The 21,776-nt window shown below is 41.6% G+C and overlaps 1 protein-coding gene across 3 annotated transcripts in view; it reads left to right on the top strand.

The window, feature by feature from the left end:
- CTPS2 (CTP synthase 2) overlaps nucleotides 1-21,776 on the top strand; it is a 307,360-nt gene that overhangs the window by 90,434 nt on the left and 195,150 nt on the right. For all 3 annotated transcript variants that reach the window (XR_011319771.1, XM_069761061.1, XM_069761060.1), the window contains one exon: nucleotides 1,070-1,158. Coding sequence is in view for 2 of the 3 variants with exons in the window: in XM_069761061.1 (XP_069617162.1) it covers nucleotides 1,070-1,158 (89 nt within the window). In the remaining variant the exon portion in view is untranslated. The remainder of the gene's footprint in view (nucleotides 1-1,069; nucleotides 1,159-21,776) is intronic.

Here is a 21,776-nt window from a genome sequence, read left to right as displayed (position 1 = left end):
GGACATTTGAGATAAATTTTGTGACATTTCCAGGTGTCGCAAATGATGAACCAGCTAAAACATCTGTAAATCCTGTCCACAAAGGTGAACATAAAAAAGACAAAAGGCACAAATTAAGAGTCTTATGATCAAATGAAAACTGGGCAAAAAACACCGAAAACTAGACAAAAAACCCTGTAAATTCAATAATAATTTGGGCCCCTGGTCGTTACATGATTGTGTTTAGCAGACAGATTTTTAAGCAGATGAGACAGATTTTGATCAGATCAAAATGTATGTCACCTACATGCACCAATTTCACCAATTTTGATGTCATATAAATGCATTCTTACATACTCATAGTAGTATTTTAGAGGGGCTCGGTGAAGTTGGTTTTCTGGCAGAAATCAGAAACACAAAAGAATAATGTGATTCTTCATTATCTGATAAAGTTAAAATCCGCACAATGGGCCCGACTGACCAAGACCGGCATTGTTCTGGAGGGGGCGTTCTGGAGGCAGATGCTCCGGATTCATGAAGAGGTGCACGCCTTTTGATGACACTGGAACGTCTGGCGAGTGGCGACTGAATTTTTCAACTTTTCAAAGCTTTTCTGGTGTTGGAATTCACCTGAAAAAGATGCACATGCCCAAGGGAGGCACTTCTCATGGGAACAGCAGCCTCTGCTTCCTAGACATGCATATGCGCTACACCCAGGTGTTCATAGCTCTGCTGATCTGTGCTTTGCTGTTTTTGTAACTCCCATATAAGTGAATGGGAGTTAAGAAAACAGCATGGCTCGCTGTACTCTTAGCAACAATTCCTTCTGTGGAACTTAAAACAATATTTCATGTCTCTGTCAGCTGTTTTGAGAGTCTCACTCTACTGTACCTGGGACACTGAGACAAGTACCACCATCCATGCCGTTAAGGGGGTTGTCCAGGTTTTTAAAATGAATGGCCTCCACCCCCCGCTCTTCACACGGCGGATCAGGGTGGTCGAAAATGATACTAAGTTGAGAAGTACTATCGATGATGACAGATTATTCAGAAACTATCTCTTACTATTATTCCATTTCCTTTCATCTTAGTATATAGACTCCGCCGAGCTAGAACCTTCAACCAAAACAGAAGACCCTGTAAAATACCACAAGGCCTGGGAAAAGATGTGCAAAGCCCAGTAAGTCCCACATTTACACTGCTCGTATATGGTGCTGTAATACGGATAATAATCGTTTTACTTGTGATTTATCTATACGTCGGAGTTGGGGCCAGGTTACATTGTGAATGGGATTTATTATTTTTTGTAATAATTTCAAGAACCTGCATTTACATTAAAGGTCTAAGTAATTGGGAGATTAAAGACACAAACCGTATACAAATATATGAATACACAATGCTAATAGCTATCAACTTAGTAATGACGGATATGTATTTCCCAATATCTATGGTGCGTGTATGTACGTATCTGTACTGGACTGAGAAGTGAACATGACCCTCGATAAAAATAACAGTGCAAACAAAAAAAAGGAGATTTCAGTCATAACATGCAATAAAACACAGTTTTATAAAAGAGCAAAATAGATCAAGATATTTGCAGTGAGTCTGCAGCATAGCAGAAAAGGAGGCGCATAACACATAAAAGCTAATCGAAACAAATGCAAAATGTAAAAAAGAAACTGCTGTATGAATGGCATAGTTGTGTGCGTCATCTATTGTAGTAGATCGTGGATTCCTGCTGCCTAGTTGTTGATATTTAATACAATTATACAATGCAAACAGGTTCATCAGTTTAAAGTGTGACAAACATTGTCCTGGGTTAAAAATGGCTGTATTTGTGAAAATCGGATCCAACACTCTTGATCTAAATAGGATCTGATTTTTTTGATTGATCACCCCTAGACTTGAATAGGCAAGTGTAGTCCAATATATACGGAAAATAATAGTGCATGCTGAGGTTTTTTTTCACTAGAACACTCAGTCCGTGTGAAAAACTTGTCATCTGAACAGCCCCATTGAATAATATTGGTCAGTGTGCTGTCTGATTTTTAATTGGCCACAATTTGTTCTTATTAATGAGTGGATTGATTGAACTTTGAGTTTGCCAGTTCGCACGGATTTTCCTGGTAAATTCACTTTGCAGGGAAGTTATTCACCGTAAATCGAATGTTCCTTATTCTGAGAAAAACCAATGCATAATAAATGAGGGATAGAAGAAAACAAACAAAAAAATTCTAACACTCCCTTCACTGCTCACTCCCTCAGTCACTCCGCTGCTCACTGCCCGGTCCTCAGGGCTTCTTTTCAACCATTGGACGCCCAATCTGCCTTTTCTTCATTACAGATTGTAAACATCTGGAGGCGACCAGATATTTGCATTGCAAGGTCGCCCCGAATATAATGCCATCACAATGATATAATCTTTGGACACACTGTGACCCCCCCGAGGCTTAGTTGCGGTTAGAAGTCCTAGCCTATAGTGAAGAACAGGCAGATGAGATGAGCGATGGCTGAAAGAAGAGGCCCTGTGAACCAGGTAGTAAGCAGCATTTTATTTTACCATTTTCCAGCCCTTTACAGTTCATTTTGGTAATAGCGACTGGGACCGTGAACTCGAACTTTATCCTCCATGGATTATTCATACAAAATTGTTGTGCCATACTCCTTCCATTTTTGGATAATGGATTGGACAGTGCTCCGTGGGATGTTCAGATCTTTAGCATTTTTTTTATAACCTAACCCTGCTTTGTTCTTCTCCACAACTTTATCCCTGACCCTTCTGGTGTGTTCCTTGGTTTTCATGATGCTATTTGATCCCTAATGTTCTCAAACAAACCTCTGAGGCCTTCACAGAACAGCGGTGTTATTATGAGAATACATTACACACAGGTGGACTAATTTTATAACTCATGTCCCTCAAAAAACAAGCACTCACACAGCTATGTTGATGCAAAAGTAGAAAAGCTATCGCTCTTGAAAGAACGGGAGAAAGAAAAAAAACAACTGAAAATCACCGGGGGTGAAGATGAAGAGGTTAATTAATTAAGTGCATCTTACGCCAGTGGTCCCGATAAATAAGAATGTTGTGCAAAATCTCACCAGATCATGATAAAAAAGTTGTTTCTGACTTTTTCTGTTGGAGTTACTTCTTCTTATGGGCGAGCCACGTCATACAGGAAAAAAAGTAAACACCCCAGACAATAATTTCTGTTACCCTCCACAATACTGTGGAGAATTTTTTTTTTAAAAAATGCTATAATCAGCTCCTCTACCTCTTTTTACTGATACACTGTATACACTATAAAATAAAAAATATAGTGAACGTTCGTCCTTAAATGTAGAAAACATTAGACGTAGCAACAGTTAATAAATACTTTAGTTGAAATTGCAGATATATTGTTCCTCCTGGTCGATGCTTATAATACATATACGGTAACTATGTAGGGAATAAAATGTTGTTTTTTTCCTTTCTGGAGGACATAATTCCTTGTGTTGTAAAGCTTTACCTGCTGCTCTTGAACACTTTTCTTTTCACTAATACATTTCCACTAGAATGTGATGTGAGAAGCACGACCAATTATCATAAATGGATGATTTATTGGAAAATATTTCCTTGACTGAAGGCTGAGATGACAAAACACAACTTATACTGGAATGATGAAGATGTTGCATAATTGTCCTACATAATAATGTAAGAACAAGTCAAGTGTTTTGAGCGGTTCTTTAAGGCTGATTCTTCTACAACAATGCCATATATTAAGTAATGTAAATTTAAGTTTTTTTTCCTGATAATAGACTTTTATTAGACGTCAGTTCAAATTATTATGAGTCTCACTGATGGCACCTCTATATTGACTGAATGTGCGTAGAGGTCCTGGAAGTCAGGGACAGAGTTTTCTGCAAGAGACAAGGAGTTTTAACCCCTTAATGACAGCCGATACGCCTTTTAACAGCGGCAGTTAAGAGTACTTGAACCACAGTGCCGTTAATTAACGGCGCTGTGGAAAAAGTGAATAGCACCCCCCAGAGTCGGATTTTCTCTGGGGTCTCGGTTGCCGAGGGTAGCCGAGACCCCAGAGAACATGATTCGGGGGGTTTTTACCGACCCTCGGGTTGCGATCGCCGGTAATTAACCGTTTACCGGCGGTCGCAACCCCACCCCCAAAAAAAACGTGATTTGCCATTTAATTTCTCTGTCCTCCGATGTGATCGCACATCAGAGAAATGGGGTCCCCGATTGCCCCCCAATACTCACCCATCTCCCCCGGTGCTTCTTTTGGCTCCCGATGGGCGCCGCCATCTTGTCCCGCCAAAAAACTGGCGGGCGCAGTGCCGGCACCCGGAAGATCTTTGGGGTCTCAGCTACCGGGGGCAGCCGAGACCCCAAAGAACATGATAGGGGTCGCTTTTTATAGACTCCTGTTTTGCGATCGCCGGCAATTAACTGTTTACCGGCGGCCACAAAAAAAATAAAGCGATGTGTCATTCTCTGTCCTCTGATGTGATCGCACATCAGAGGACAGAGAAATAGGGGGATCGGGGACCCTGTTATACTTACCAGCGTCCCTGGGTCCTTCTGGGTCCCCTCCTGGCCGCCGGTTTCTTCCTCCAGTAAGAAAATGGTGGGCGCATGCGCAGTGGGCCTGCCATGATTTGCTGGCCGGCAACTAGAGGAGTTGGGCTAAAGTTAGGGTTAGGGCTAGGGTTAGGGTTGGAGCTAAAGTTAGGGTTAGGGCTAGGGTTAGGGTTGGGGCTAAAGTTAGGGTTAGGGCTACGGCTGGGGCTAAAGTTACGGTTAGGGTAAAGTTAAGGTTAGGGTTGGCGCTAAAATTTGGGCTAGGGTTGGGGCTAAAGTTAGGATTAGAGTTGGGGTTAGGGTTGGGATTAGGGTTTGGATTAGGGTTGGTATTAGGGTTGGCATTAGGGTTACGTTTGGGATTAGGGTTAAGGTTGGGGTTAGGGGTGTATTGGGATTAGGGTTAGGTTTGAAGTTAGGGTTGAGATTAGGAGTGTGTTGGGCTTAGGGTTTTAATTAGGGTTATAGTTAGGGTTGGGATTAGGGTTAGGGTTGTGATTAGGGTTATGGTTAGGGTTGTGATTAGGATTATGGATCGGGTTGGGATTAGGGTTAGGGGTTTGTTGGGATTAGGGTTAGGGGTGTGGGGGTTAAGTTTGGAGTTAGAATTAGGGGTTTCCACTGTTTAGGTACATCAGGGGGTCTCCAAACGCGACAGCCAATTTTGGGCTCAAAAAGTCAAATGGTGCTCCCTCCCTTCAGAGCTCTGCCGTGCGCCCAAACAGTGGTTTACCCCACATATGGGGTATCAGTGTACTCAGGACAAATTGGACAACAACTTTTGGGGTCCAATTTCTCCTGTTACCCTTATGAAAATAAAAACTTGGGGGCTAAAAAAATCTTTTTTGTGGAAAAAAAAAATATTTTTTATTTTCACGACTCTATATTATAAACTTCTGTGAAGCACTTGGGCATTCAAAGGTCTTACCACACATCTAGATAAGTTCCTTGGGGGGTCTAGTTTCCAAAATTGGGTCATTTGTGGGGGGTTTCTACTGTTTAGGTACATCAGGGGCTCTGCAAACGCAACATAACGCCCGCAGACCATTCTATCAAAGTCTGTATTCCAAAACGGCGCTCCTTCCCTTCCGAGCTCTGCCGTGCTCCCAAACAGTGGTCCCCCCCACACTGGGGGTATCAGTGTACTCAGGACAAATTGGAAAACAACTTTTGGGGTCCAATTTCTCCTGTTACCCTTGTGAAAATAAAAACTTGGGGGCTAAAAAATCCTTTTTGTGGAAAAAGAAATATTTTTTATTTTCCCGACTCTGCATTATAAGCATACTTAGAACAAATTTCACAACAACTTTCATGGTCTAAATTCTCCTGTTACCCTTGTGAGAATAAAAATTTGGGGACAAAAGATCATTTTTGTAGAAAAAATTTGAGTTTTTTTATTTTCACGGCTCTACGTTATAAACTTCTGTGAAGCACTTGGGGGTTCAAAGTGCTCACCACACATCTAGATAAGTTCCTTAAGGGGTCTAGTTTCCAAAAGGGTGTCACTTGTGGGGGTTTACACTGTTTGGGCACATCAGGGGCTCTCCAAAAGCGACATGGCATCCGATCTCAATTTCAGCCAATTCTGCAATGAAAAAGTCAAACGGCGCTCCTTCTCTTCCAAGCCTTTCCGTGTGCCCAAACAGTGGTTTACCCCCACATATGGGTTATCGGCGTATTCAGGACAAATTGCACAACAATATTTGTGGTTCATTTTCTTTTTCCATTTGTGAAAATAAAAAAAATTGGTTCTAAAATAAAATGTTTGCAAAAAAAAGTTAAATGTTCATTTTTTCCTTCCACATTGTTTCAGTTCCTGTGAAGCACGTAAAGGGTTAATAAACTTCTTGAATGTGGTTTTGAGAACCTTGAGGGGTGTAGTTTTTAGAATGGTGTCAAGTTTGGGTATTTTCTGTCATGTACACCCCTCAAATTGGCTTTAAATGTGAGATGGTCCCTAAAAAAAATAGTTTAGTAAATTTTGTTGGAAAAATGAGAAATTGCTGGTCAACTTTTAACCCTTATAGCTTCCTAACAAAAAAAAATTTTGGTTCCAAAATTGTGCTGATGTAAAGTAGACATGTGGGAAATGTTATTTATTAACTAATTTGTGTGACATATCTCTCTGATTTAAGGGCATAAAAATACAAAGTTTGAAAATTGCAAAATTTTAAAATTTTTCGACATATTTCCGTTTTTTTCATAAATAATCGCGATTAATATCAAAGAAATGTTACCATTAACATGAAGTACAATTTGTCACGAAAAACAGTCTCAGAATCAGCGGGATCCGTTAAAGCGTTCCAGAGTTATAACCTCATAAAGTCACAGTGGTCAGAATTGTAAAAATTGGCTCGGTCATTAAGTACCAAATTGGCTCTGTCACTATGGGGGTAAAGAGAACAAACAATTCATCCCCCTTTTATAAATTTACACCCTTAATGGGGTTGTTGACTACTCAGACAACCCCTCTGATTCCCTTTGTTTCCAGCCAATAAAATAACAACACTTGGGCTGGAGTCACACGAGTGTATAGCATCCGAGACGAGAGCATCAGATGTAATATGCTAATGATACTCGGCTCTAGCTCTGCTGCAAGTGTGAGACGAGTGTCAGTGCCAGGGTAGCCACCAGGAATTTCAATGCCCCGTAGTGGCAAAATTTTTGGGCACCATTGAGACTCTGTCCAGGCTCCACCCCAGCTCCTACACCCCTCGATCTTTCCACAGTCCCACCACCCACTCTTGGAAAAACTCCACTTCTGCACCTCGTCCTCACCAATCACACATTAACAGTTCCTATCGAACACTATATCATATACATAGTCAGCAACTAGGTAGACTCTTCTGGCAAGGCCCTACTCTACTCTAACCTATTCAACATTTCTTAAAATATCCAATACTCTTTTCAACTCTTTTTTTAGGTGAATGTTACATAGTTACATAGTTACATAGTTATTAAGGTTGAAGGAAGACTTTAAGTCCATCTAGTTCAACCCATAGCCTAACCTAACTTGCCCTAACATGTTGATCCAGAGGAAGGCAAAAAAAACCCATGTGGCAAAGAGTAAGCTCCACCTTGGGGAAAAAAATTCCTTCCCGACTCCACCTACGGCAATCAGACTAGTTCCCTGGATCAACGCCCTATCAAGGAATCTAGTGTATATACCCTGTAACATTATACTTTTCCAGAAATGTATCCAGTCCCCTCTTAAATTTAAGTAATGAATCACTCATTACAACATCATACGGCAGAGAGTTCCATAGTCTCACTGCTCTTACAGTAAAGAATCCGCGTCTGTTATTATGCTTAAACCTTTTTTCCTCCAAATGTATAGGATGCCCCCTTGTCCCTGTTTCAGGTATATGATTAAAAAGATCATCAGAAAGGTCTTTGTACTGTCCCCTCATATATTTATACATTAACATAAGATCACCCCTTAGTCTTCGTTTTTCCTCACTAAATAGCCCCGAGTGTAATAATCTATCTTGGTATTGCAGACCCCCCAGTCCTCTAATAACCTTGGTCGCTCTTCTCTGCACCCGCTCTAGTTCAGCTATGTCTTTCTTATACACCGGAGACCAGAACTGTGCACAGTATTCTAAGTGTGGTCGAACAAGTGACTTGTATAGAGGTAAAATTATGTTCTCCTCATGAGCATCTATGCCTCTTTTAATGCATCCCATTATTTTATTTGCCTTTGTAGCAGCTGCCTGACACTGGCCACTGAATATGAGTTTGTCATCCACCCATACACCCAGGTCTTTTTCATTGACGGTTTTGCCCAGAGTTTTAGAATTAAGCACATAATTATACATCTTATTACTTCTACCCAAGTGCATGACCTTACATTTATCCCCATTAAAGCTCATTTGCCATTTATCAGCCCAAGCTTCTAGTTTACATAAATCATCCTGTAATATAAAATTGTCCTCCTCTGTATTGATTACCCTGCAGAGTTTAGTGTCATCTGCAAATATTGAAATTCTACTCTGAATGCCCCCTACAAGGTCATTAATAAATATGTTAAAAAGAAGAGGGCCCAACACTGACCCCTGTGGTACCCCACTACTAACCGCTACCCAGTCCGAGTGTGTTCTATTAATAACCACCCCTTGTTTCCTATCCCTGAGCCAGCTCTCAACCCACTTACACATATTTTCCCCTATCCCCATTATTCTCATTTTATGTATCAACCTTTTGTGTGGCACCGTATCAAAAGCTTTTGAAAAGTCCATATACACTACATCTACTGGGTTCCTTTGGTCCAGTCCGGAACTTACCTCTTCATAGAAACTGATCAAATTAGTCTGACATGAACGGTCCCTAGTAAACCTGTGCTGATACTGGGTCATGAGGTTATTCCTCTTCAGATACTCCAGTATAGCATCCCTTAGAATGCCCTCCAGGATTTTACCCACAGTAGAGGTTAAGCTTACTGGCCTATAATTTCCGAGTTCAGTTTTTGTCCCCTTTTTGAATATTGGCACCACATTTGCTATACGCCAGTCCTGTGGTACAGACCCTGTTATTATGGAGTCTTTAAAGATTAAAAATAATGGTCTATCGATGACTGTACTTAATTCCTGCAGTACTCGAGGGTGTATCCCATCCGGGCCCGGAGATTTGTCAATTTTAGTGATTTTTAGACGCTGCCGCACTTCCTGCTGGGTTAAGCAGGTGACATTTAATGGGGAATTTTTATCACTAGTCATTTTGTCTGCCATGGGATTTTCTTGTGTAAATACTGATGAAAAAAAGTCATTTAGCATATTGGCTTTTTCCTCATCCTCATCCACCATTTCACCCAGACTATTTTTAAGGGGGCCAACACTATCATTTTTTAGTTTCTTACTATTTATGTAGTTAAAGAATATTTTGGGATTATTTTTACTCTCTCTGGCAATGAGTCTCTCTGTCTCAATCTTTGCTGCCTTGATTTGCTTTTTACAGAATTTATTTAATTTTTTGTATTTATTTAACGCCTCCTCACAACCTACTTCCTTTAATTCTCTAAATGCTTTCTTTTTGTCACTTATTGCGCCCCTTACAGCTCTATTTAGCCATATTGGTTTCCTCCTATTCCTTGTATGTTTATTCCCATACGGTATATACTGTGCACAGGTCCTATCCAGGATGTTAATAAACGTCTCACATTTTCTTTGTGTATTTTTGTGTCTCAGGATATTGTCCCATTTAATTGCACCAAGATCCTCTCTCATCCGTTGGAAATTTGCCCTCCTGAAGTTTAGTGTCCATGTAACCCCTCTATTACACATCTTTTTAAAGGATACATGAAAACGTATTATTTTGTGATCGCTATTTCCCAAGTGACCCCCAACCCTTATATTTGCTATGCGGTCTGGCCTGTTGGTTAATATTAGGTCTAGTAGTGCCCCCCTTCTTGTTGGGTCCTGAACCAGTTGTGAAAGGTAATTGTCTCTCATAATTGTAAAAAACCGATTACCTTTGCTGGAACTGCAGGTTTCTGTTCCCCAATCTATTTCAGGGTAGTTGAAGTCCCCCATAATAATGACTTCTCCTTGAGTCGCAGCTTCATCTATTTGCTTTACGAGGATATTCTCCATTGCTTCCATTATTTTTGGAGATTTATAACAAACCCCTATCAGTAATTTATTATTTTTTCCCCCTCCCCTTATCTCCACCCACAGGGATTCTACATTTTCATTAAATTCACCTACATTATCACGCCGGATGGGTTGGGGACGATTTTACATATAGACACACCCCACCCCCTCACTTATCTGTACGGTCATTTCTGAACAGACTATAGCCCTGCAAGTTAACAGCCCAGTCATGGCTCTCATCCAGCCACGTTTCAGATATCCCCACCATGTCATAATTATGCTCCAACAACATTAGTTATAATTCGTCCATTTTGTTGGCGAGGCTTCTGGCATTAGTATACATGCACTTGATGTTCCTCTCTGCACCTCTATTCTTTCTTAAATTATTAACTGTTCTAACCCCACCCCCCATGCCACCGCCACCCCCAACTTCCTTATTTGTGCCCAGGTCTCTGTCTGCACTATCTTCCCCTCCTATAAATTGAATACCCTCCCCCCAATCCCTAGTTTAAACAATCCTCCAACCTTCTAGCCATTTTCTCCCCCAGCACAGCTGCACCTTCCCCATTGAGGTGCAGTCCATCCCTAGCGTAGAGCCTGTAGCCAACTGAGAAGTCGGCCCAGTTCTGCAGGAACCCAAACCCCTCCTTCGTACACCAAATCTTGAGCCACTTATTAACCTCCCTAATCTCCCGTTGCCTCTCTGGCGTGGCACGTGGTACAGGCAGTATTTCGGAGAATACCACGTTGGAGGTCCTTGCTTTCAGCTTGCAGCCTAATTCCCTGAAATCATCTTTAAGGACCTTCCACCTACCTCTAACTTTGTCATTTGTGCCTATGTGCACCATGACCGCTGGGTCCTCACCAGCCCCTCCCAGTAATCTGTCCACCCGATCAGCGATGTGTCGGACTCAAGCGCCAGGTAGGCAGCACACCGTTCGACGATCCCTGTCTTTGTGACAGATTGCCCTATCTGTTCCCCTAATAATTGAGTCCCCCACTACCAGCACCTGTCTGGCCTGCCCTGCTCTCCTATTTCCCTCCTTACTGGAGCAGTCACTCCCCCGGCTTTCAGAGGACATGCCTAGCTGCAGCAGTGCTACCCCTGTAGTGGCACCCCCCTCATCTGCCAACTTACCAAACTTATTGGGGTGTTCCAGATCAGGACTAGCCTCCCTGGCACTCTTCCCTCTACCCCGCTTCCTAACTGTCACCCAGCTTGCTACTTCACCGTCCTGCAGCTCCATCCTACCATCCCCCCCTCATCTGTCCCATTGAGCGTCTGCTCCGTGAGCAGAAGACTACTCTCCATATTGTCAATGGATCTCAGTGTTGCCAGCTGCACATTTAGAGTCAGAATCTGGGTTTCCAAATGCACAATGTGCTCACATCTCGCACAGCAGTATGCACCCTCGATCGGCTGCTCAAGGACTGCATACATGTGGCAAGATGTGCACTGGATGGCATTAACAAGAGTGGAGCACATTTCCTAATGGGGATTGCACCAGACAGAAAAGTTAAATAAAAAAAAATAAATAAATACAAAGTATTAATACAAAACAGACAGCAATTCAGTAATTCCTCCCTTGGAAACTCCCTGACTCCAAAGTCACTGAATCACAAGTCACACTTACCGCCGTCCACACTTACACTCAGGTCACACTCAGCTCGCTCACACTCGCTATGCTGAAGATTTATAGATTTTTTTTTCTCTAGTTCCGCTCAACAGCAATCCACCTTGCTGTTCAAATGCACTTCCAAAAAGAAGTCTCATACATTTAAAAAAAAATCAATAATACCACATACAAGTGACAAATACCGTAACACCATGGCCAGACCACATATTACCAACACATAGTGACCAAATAATACCATGTACAAGGGAGTAGTATGGTCACACCATGACCAGATCACATATTACCACCAAATAGTGACCGAATAATACCACATACAAGAAAGCACCACATAGTAGCCAAATAATATCGCATACAAGGAACAAATACCGCCACATCATGACCAGATCACATATTACCACCACATAGTGACCGAATACTACAATACTGATCATTAATTAAAAAAAAAAACCACAATACTAATATTACCATAAGTGCCATTAAACACAGGAGCTCTGTATATAGTGTATAACTGTACAGGTAATTATACAGTGATCACCAGTGCCACTATACACAGGAGATCTGTATATAGTGTCAGTGTACAGGTAATAAAGTGATCATCAGTGACATTATACACAAGAGCTCTGTATATAGTGTAAGTGTACAGATAATACAGTGATCACCAGTGACATACACAGGAGCTCTGTATATAGTATACAGTTTATAGTGTAAGCGTACAGGTAACACACTGACTCACCGGTGATGTGTCTAGTTGAAGTCCTTTATCTTTGCTTTTCTTCTTTATCCAGCGCAGACCACAATCACTTCTTCCAGCCAGGACTCCTCTCTTTAGAAAATAGCACACTTATCTAGAGCACAGCTTGAAAGGCAGATTCTCCACTTTTTCCCCAACTTTTACACTAAGCAGTTGAATACTGACGTGCACCCACCATAAATATATAGTCATTATGCAACTCACCATTCCAAATATAAATTTTAATCCTCCACTTTGCTCCCACTAATTAAAAATAGCCATTTTCCCACCCAATAAACATATGAATTAATTAGAACCTGTACTATTTCCCGAAATTAATTACCAATCATACTCCTGCATCCTCAACATTCCCCCCACTCTGTTCCTGCCACTCCCTGATTCATTATGTTTACATGCCCCCTTTCAGACCAATTCATTATATCATGTCCTCTCTCTCTCATCCTCCCCAACCCTCAATTCATCATCATTTGGTTTTCCCAATCCTCAATACAGCATCATTATCATTTGCTGTTCCACATCCCTGAGTCTCAATTCATCATTTGCTGTCCCCCATCTCCCACTCTCAGTTCATCATTTGCTGTCCCTCGTCCTCAAAACTCACCTCTGGTGCAGTCACAGTTCCAGAGGTTTTAGCACTGTGTATACTGCCAATCAGCGCTGGCTTTACTCTCTCCTTCAGAGAAATCAAGACCTACAGAGTAGGTGAGAGCAAGCCACAGTTCTCACTTCCTCCGGATGTCAATTGTTTCCATTTCAGAAGAGACTGAAGCCAGTGCTGATTGGCTGCAAGAATCACGTGACATTGTGGTCTTGGGGAGCCAGTGCCGACACCGCTGGAACAGCACCTGCACCAGGAGTGAGTGTGTTATTATTTTACTGGTCGGAAACATTCCGAAAAAGGGATTCAGCAGGGGTTTTCAGAGTACTGGACAACCCCTTTAAACATATATCAGTCTCTATTACATACTTTATATACAGTAGCATGTAAAAGTGTGGGCACCCCTGGTCAAAATTACTGTTATTGTGAACAGCTAAGCAAGTTGAAGATGAAATGATCTCTAAAAGGCCTAAAGTTAAAGATGCACATTTCCTTTGTATTTTAGGCAAAAAAATTGTTGTTGTTTTTTTTTCATTTTAAAAATTATAAAGAGGAATATGGGCTGATTGAAAAGTTTTGGCACCCTTGGGCATTTGTGTGCTCAGATAACTTTGACAAAGGCTTGTTCACTATCATTGTTAGGAAAGGCAAGGTGATGCAAATTTTCAAGCTTTATAAAAACCCAGCCTCCTCTAACCTTGTTGTCACGACTCAGTTGTCAGGTGACCCAGGACCAGGGGCTTTTATCTTGTCCGTAACACAATAGGAGGCGCCCTAGCTCACCCTATTCCCCGGATTGCTTCTGAAGGTGAATATGCCGGGGCCACCAACCGTGCCCTATCTCCTGTATCCGCCTTCCGTCTGTTTCCTTTCCCCTCCCAGGGAAGAGGGGGTGCACCACAGTACACCAACCAGACGAACAAGGCAACACGTACAAGGGCAACTGAAAATACCAGACATACAAATTTTCACTCACATTTAACAGGGGAATGCATCTGGGAGTGGAGGATGGGAAAAGAACAAAGTAAGAGGAGGAAAGGGAATTATCCCACTTACAAACCCAAGAGACAGTCACTGATAACCACCAAACAACTCTCCTCCAAGCCATGCAGCATAGGCTAGCTCTGACAATGTATTTGTCAGGACCCAGATAATATAGGGAATAGGAATGGCTAACCGTGCTTAGCTGAGAGCTCAGATTCTCCGAGCTCCTAACATGTCCTATTAACCACTGTACTGCCGAAATAAATTACCTCGATTTAATAAGGTGAAGTGCTTCTTTTCAGCTTAGCAGTAGCAGCAATCAGATGCTGCAGTCTTCTGGCTCCTTTCTGTTGTGTTAACCCTGTGAAACTTGTGCCAAAGAACTGCAGCCATGGGATCTTCTAAGCAGCTGCCTAGTGCTCTGAAAATGAAAATGGTTGAGGCCCACAAGGCAGGAGAAGGCTATAAGAAGATGGCAAAGAATTTTCAAGTTACCCTTTCCTCAGTTCGAAATGTAATTAAGAAATGGCAGTTAACAGGAACAGTAGAGGTCAAGATAAGGTTTGGAAGACCAAGCAAAAGTTCAGTGAGATCTGCTCATGGGATTACTAGAAAGGCAAACCAGAACCCCCATTTGACCTGCAAAAGACCTTCAGAGAGACTTTGCAGACACTGGATTTGTGGTACATTGTTCTACTGTTAAGAAACACCTGCACAAATATGGCCTTCATGTAAGAGTCATCAAAAGAAAACCTCTCATGCGTCCTCACCATAAAATTTTCCTTTTTGTACCCTATATACTTGTGTATAAGCCAAATTTTTCAGCACATTTTTTTTTGCTGAAAATGCCCTCCCCTCCCCCCTCAGCTTATACACAAGTCATTGTCACAGAAGACTGCTGTGGGAGGGGGAGTGGCACAGCAGTGGGTCACAGGAAGCAGGAGCCGGTGACTGCGGCTAAAGCCTGTGCCCACTGCTAAAGAGAAATGAATATTCACTGCACTGGCAATGAATATTAATTTCTCTTATGGCACACAGTTACAACCAAAGCCGCCGGGCTATCACGGGTGCCTGCTCATTGAGGTAATGAATATTCGCCTCTCTCCACTCCCATAGGCGTGGAGAGATAGAGATGCATATTCATTCCCTTAATGAGCGGGGACATGCGATTACTCGGCCTCAGGAGCTGTTGGCACCAGAACAATGTGCTTAAAGGGCGCATACAATGAAGCGGATAAGGAGCCAGGCATACAAGGATGAGAATAAGGAGCCACACAGGCAGGGATGGGAATAAAGAGCCACACAGACAAGGACTAGGATAAGGAGCCATCCAGACAAGGATGGGAATAAGGAGCCACGCAGACAAGGATGGGAATAAGGCGCCACGCAGACAAGGATGGGAATAAGGCGCCACGCATACAAGGATGGGAATAAGGAGCCATGCAGAAAAGGATGGAAATAATGCGCCATGCAGATAAGGATGGGAATAAGGCGCCACGCAGACAAGGATGGGAATAAGCAACCATGCACACCAGGATGGGTATGAGGGGACAATGCATACCTGGCTTATACTCTAGTCAAAAAGTTTTCCCAGTTTTTTGTGGCAAAATTAGGTGCCTTGGCTTATGCTCGGGTCGGCTTATACACGAGTACATACAGTAATTTTTAAACATAAAAGATTAAAATATATACTGTATATTTTTCTTGAAAATCCATAGGAAATGTGTCGTCTTAACATTAGTCCTTTTAGAGATCATTTCATCTTCAACTTGCTTAACTCTTCACGATAACAGAAATTTTGACCAGGGGTGCCCAAACTTTTACATGCCACTGTATACACTGTATATTGATATACTTGGTTACATAGTGCATGCACAGTTCCTGAATATTTTGTGGTCAGCATATGGATAAAAATTATGACCTATGGATAGAAATTATGACCATCACACAAAGTTCCTGTCTTTTCAAAGTTAAAAAGATTGGCCACTACTTTTTTTGATACAACGATAGCAAAGTCTTCCCCTGCAAGAGCCAGTACAGTTCCGTCGTTGAACGTGTACGGGTTGAAGCGCTGCTCCACAGCCCCGGCGTAGTGGTACTCCATGGCCTTGTGCGGCTTCTGGTCAGGACGTGCGCAGCTAGCCAGATACATGTCGCGCACACAGGACTGTCTCTGCTGTATCACTATGCAGATGGCGACAACAGCGCTTCCGGTTTCCGGCCACTTTTTTTGATAGCCTGTTTTTAGGATAGGTCATCAGTTCTAATCGGTTGTTAATTACTACTTTACATCCTTTACTCCAAGTATACTGCATTACATTTTATCCTAAAAGCGGGGGCAATCGGCAGAGACAGCTCACTATAAGTGAAGCGTATTGGATTCTGCAGCTCAATACAAAACATCCCAATGGGATGAATTCTAAGAATGATTTGTTCTATATATATTAACTCTGCAAAAAAGTTTTTTGTATTTTAAAATGTAATTAACCACATTCACTGCTGATTGGATTATTTTCCTTTCTATACCAGCTTTCATTTCCCTTTCAACATCCTATGACTACGGGCGCTTCTACTGTGCCACAAACGCGTAAGCCTAATTTTTAATTCTTTTAAACTGTCGTAAAATTTTATTAGAACAGTTTAAAAAAAATTAAAAATGATTTAGAATTAGAATTAAAAAAATCATCCAGGTAAAAATCACAAAATTTTGTTGTGATTTTACCTGGATCACTGTGTCGGAACCAATCCATTTTCCTTCCCCAATGGATCGTAGTAGAGGGATCGTTTTCTCCCACTTGGAAGAGAACTATTTTTTTTGCATATTCCAATATAGGTCCTCACATTTTTCTTCATTCTCCTCCCCCATGATATTAGATATTAAAAGTGGTTGCAAATAAGTATAAGATTATATGAATACTAATTAGAAGAGAGAGAAATAAATACATGCAAAAATGTTATATAAATTGATCTTTATATAGAGACAGTTCTGTCAATTTGTATTTTACTTTTAATACATTTGTGATACAGACGGTCTGCAGACTTATATCGGCACCATGCTGGCACGCTACCACCAAACAGTGAATGGTGACAACCTGCAGACTAATCTCTCCACAATGGGTGGCAGATCTTTCTTAATTATTGCATCCGATTTTCTTTGATGCTTGAGGACCTCCATTTGTTATCACCTGTTCTCGGATGCAGTCACAGTGGTCGGTATATGTTTCATTCTCAGTACATGAAAGGTTCAGTAAGATCTGAAACTTTCTGCACAGCGTCGCATATTCTAAAGCGATCAAGCTAGGATACACAAGTTTCATCAGACAGCTATTACAATTCATCAGAAGTACTCGGGTCAACATCGGATTCATCTGATTAATGAGGTTTAAGGAACATTAATTATTCTTACAAAGTGTATCTTCCAAAGAGAAAAAGCCACACAATAAAAGCTCTTTTTTTCTTCAAAAGTATTTTTAAAGCTTATCTATTCTACTCTTACGTGGAATCCCGCTGAGAGCGCATTGTGCATTCAGTATGTAAATGGGGATCTGATCGTCTGATAAACTGCTCATGCTAGCTCTGGGCTAAGGTTTATAAAAGGTGTGCAGAATTGTTATACTACTATGGGGCTGCATTATACCATGCGGGTTTCTTATACTGCTATAAGGGTGCATTATAGTACTATGGGGCTGCATTGTGCTGTGGGACTGTATTTTACTACTATAAGGGTTCATTATAGTATTATGGGGGTGCATTATACTACTATAAGGGTGCATTGTAGTACCATGGAGCTGCATTATACTCTGGGGGTGCATTATACTACTATGTAGGTGGGGAGGGAGGGAAAGGGCTGCATTATACTATGGGGCTGCATTATACTATGGGGTTCATTATACTACTAAAAGGGTGCATTATACTATAGGGCTGTATTATACTATGGGGCTGCATGATACTACTATGGGGGTGCATTATACTGTGGGGTGCATTATACTACTATGGGTGTGCATTATACTGCTATGGGGCTGCATTATATTATGGGGGCGCATTATACTGCTATAAGGTGCATTATAGTACTATGGGGTACTATGGGCGTGCATTATACTACTATAAGGGTGCATTGTAATACTATGAGGCTTTATTATACTATGGGGGTGCATTATACTATGGGGATGCATTATAATGCAGTGGGCCAGCATTAGACTATGGGGCAATATGGAGAGACAGGAGGCAGAATGGGAGGACACGTGGGGTCCAGAATGTGGGATATTATTACTGTAAGGGGCTGCATTATACTATGGGGGTGCATTATCCTACTATAAGGGTGCATTATAATACTATGGGGCTGCATTATGCCATGGAGGTACATTATACTACTATAAGGGTCAATTATAGTACTATGGATTGACAAAACAGTCAGATTTCAGTATTGGCAAACAATAGGTCCTCCTTTAAATGGTGAAAAAAATAGAATAAAGCAAAATATAAAATGCATTTTTCAAGTGGATTTCTGAAAAAAAAGTTGTCCACATATAAAGAATCATAGAATGTTAGAGTTGGAAGGGACCTCCAGGGTCATCAGGTCCAACCCCCTGCTCAATGCAGCATTCACTAAACCATCTCAGACAGATGTCTGTCCAGCCTAAGTAATAAAACAAAAATTAATTACTATTTTTTTTATTTTACCTATAGTGCTATTCCTATTTTTTTAATGATGTGGCTGCCAGTTTTGCATAAGTGACAACAGGAAGTGCAGCCATACTGCTTGTAAACTATCAAATGCCTAATACTACAGTAGATACCTTAGAAAGAAGACACAAGTAACCAGTATCCTTAGAGGTGATGTGCATTACATTTTATTTAGTTTTCATTAGTTTATTATTGAAATAATAGAGAAAACATACTAACCTGTTGGACCCTCCGTACGTCTTCCAGTGTCCCCCTGCTGATCTCCTGGCTTTCTCTTACCGCGAATGGTTGTCAGATTATTGTCTGCAGTTGTTATGTTCTGTCCGAGCCAGAAGAAAGAGCTAAAAAATGGATTCTTTCAGTTCAATTGGAACATCGCCATTGTAGACAATCAATGGCTGCTCTTTGTTTGGAGTACTCACCTGATGCCCCAACAGAGACAACTGTACCAGGAGACCAACAGAAGAAACCGGCAGCAGTATGGGGGAGCAGTGGGGGTCCTGTACAAGAGTATGTTCATGAACCTCAATATAAGTCAGATATTAATGACTGACAACTGGTGTACACTATAGACGCGGCAGGATTCAGGTAGTCAGAGTGTGGTCACGTGGTACAAGTGAATGAATGGAGTGAAGCTGATTAATCGGAGATAAAGCGTTTGGTTTGATTTTTAACTGCACAACTTAGTCAATGTCCATTACAAATGAGCCGAAGGTAAAAGTTTTCTAGAAGATAATCTGTTTAAAGTGATTTGTAAAGCCTTGTAACAATCAGGGCTGTGGAGTCAGTAAGCCAAACCTCCGACTCCCACTCCTCGATGTTACGGACTCCGACCCCACAGCACTGGTCACTACTGAGCATGTGCATAAAGGGCAGCACAGATTCATCTCCTCTATGACCTCACAGCACTGGTCACTACTGAGCATGTGCATAATGGGCAGCACAGATTCATCTCCTCTCCGACTCAACAGCACTGGTCACTACTGAGCATGTACATAAAGTGCAGCACAGATTCATCTCCTCTACGACTCAACAGCACTGGTCACTATTGAGCATGTGCATAAAGTGCAGCACAGATTCATCTCCTCTATGACCTCACAGAACTGCTCACTACTGAGCATGTGCATAAAGGGCAGCACAGATTCATCTCCACTAAAAGCCCAGTTCCTTAGATCAGGAACAGAACAGACATTTATAGGACATTTCATAAGTTTCCGAAATGCTTATGAAAACATTTACAGCTCACCCTGCATTGTACTACTGTACCCAATTTAATATATATTTTAGGTGTCGGTCCATTTTATTCTGACTCAGACCCCACCGAAATGAACACTCAACTCCGACTCCATGACTCAGGTTCCACCAAAATGGACACTGACTCCATGACTCCGACTCCACTGCCCTGGTAACAATGGAATATTGATGAAAATTGATCTGACAAAACAGTAACGGATGAGATTCCAGTATATTGCAAAATAGAACAGTTTTAGGGATGGAGCCGATTAGTGGATATTTAGCTAAGGAGAAATCATGCAGTTTCCGATAGGAAACAAGCAACTTGCAAGTCTCTTATTTTCAAATGCTCTTTGGTAAAGGAAAGCAGTAACCTGATTATTAGCTGCAGGCAATTGCTCATCTTATCCTTTGGAGTCTGTGCTGTGCTGCATCTGTAATGTGCCAGGAACATAGACCAAATCTATATGCACCTCGTGTCATTCAAAAGAAAGTATGAAGTTGCCAGACTTGTAAGTCTAATGATGCCTAAGGGATTATGGCCCCTACTAAATGATGGAGGCTGAATGCAGTCCTAGAACAATTGTGCGGGATCGTTTGTGTATTGGGTACTGAGCGGAGCTGCTGCATGCTGAGCAGGACAGTAACTGCTGGACGGCTGCCTGGTATTTGACACAAACCTATTCTAAAAGGTGCGATTTCAGCAACTGTTCCTTGTGGCGTCTCTTAGGCCATATCCACAGCTCATTTTTGCCTCATGATTAGCATGAATGCTGAGAAAGCTTCCAACATAAACACTAAAGGTGTCCATAGGGATTTATTGCAAGATGGCCAAAAAGATGTCTACTTTGCTTTTGTCTGGCTCTTAACCATTAGTATACTGCAAAGAAAGCTATGAGTAGACTTTGCTTTTCCATCCCTCAGGATCCAGTAAAAAGTATTTGGTATAGGGAATTTGTCAGCAGATTTTTGCTATGGAATTTGAGATCAAAATCAGAATCAGCATCCCTAACCCTCCACCAATCCTCCACCAAATTTCACAGTGGGTGCCAGACACTGTGGCTTGTACGCCTCTCCAGGTCTCCGTCTAACCATTAGACAACCAGGTGTTGATCTAGGGATGCTTCAGCTAGGCTGGAATTGGGCAGGTTATTCTTTGCGAAGGACCTATGGATCAAGCCGCATACAAGGTTATCCTGGAAAAACAGTTGGTTCCTTCTGCTCAGGCAATGTTCCCCAACTCTGATGACTAATTTTTCCAGCAGGACAATGCGCCATGCCACACAGCTAGGTCAATCAAAGTGTGGATGAAGGACCACCACATCAAATCCCTGTCATGGCCAGCCCCTCTCCAGACCTGAACCCCACTAAAAACCTCTGGAACGTAATCAAGAAGGAAGATGGATAGTCATAAGCCATCAACAAAGAAGAACTGCTTACATTTTTGTACCAGGAGGGGCAGAAGGTCACCCCAAAACAGTGTGAAAGACTGGTGGAAAGCATGCCAAGACGCATGAAACCTGTGATTAAAAATCATGGTTATTCCACAAAATATTGATTTCTGAACTCTTCCTGAGTTTAAACATTAGTATTGTTGTTTCTAAATTATTATAAACTTGTTGTTTTTTTTTTGCATTATTTGAGATCTGCAAGCAATGCATTTTTTTGTTATTTTGACCATTTCTCATTTTCAGAAAATAAATACAAGATTATTTCTTGGAAATTCGGAGACATGTTGTCAGTAGTTT

Source organism: Ranitomeya imitator, chromosome 3 (assembly GCF_032444005.1).
Source record: "Ranitomeya imitator isolate aRanImi1 chromosome 3, aRanImi1.pri, whole genome shotgun sequence".
Lineage (NCBI taxonomy): Eukaryota > Metazoa > Chordata > Amphibia > Anura > Dendrobatidae > Ranitomeya > Ranitomeya imitator.
This window is presented reverse-complemented; position numbering and strand designations above follow the sequence as displayed.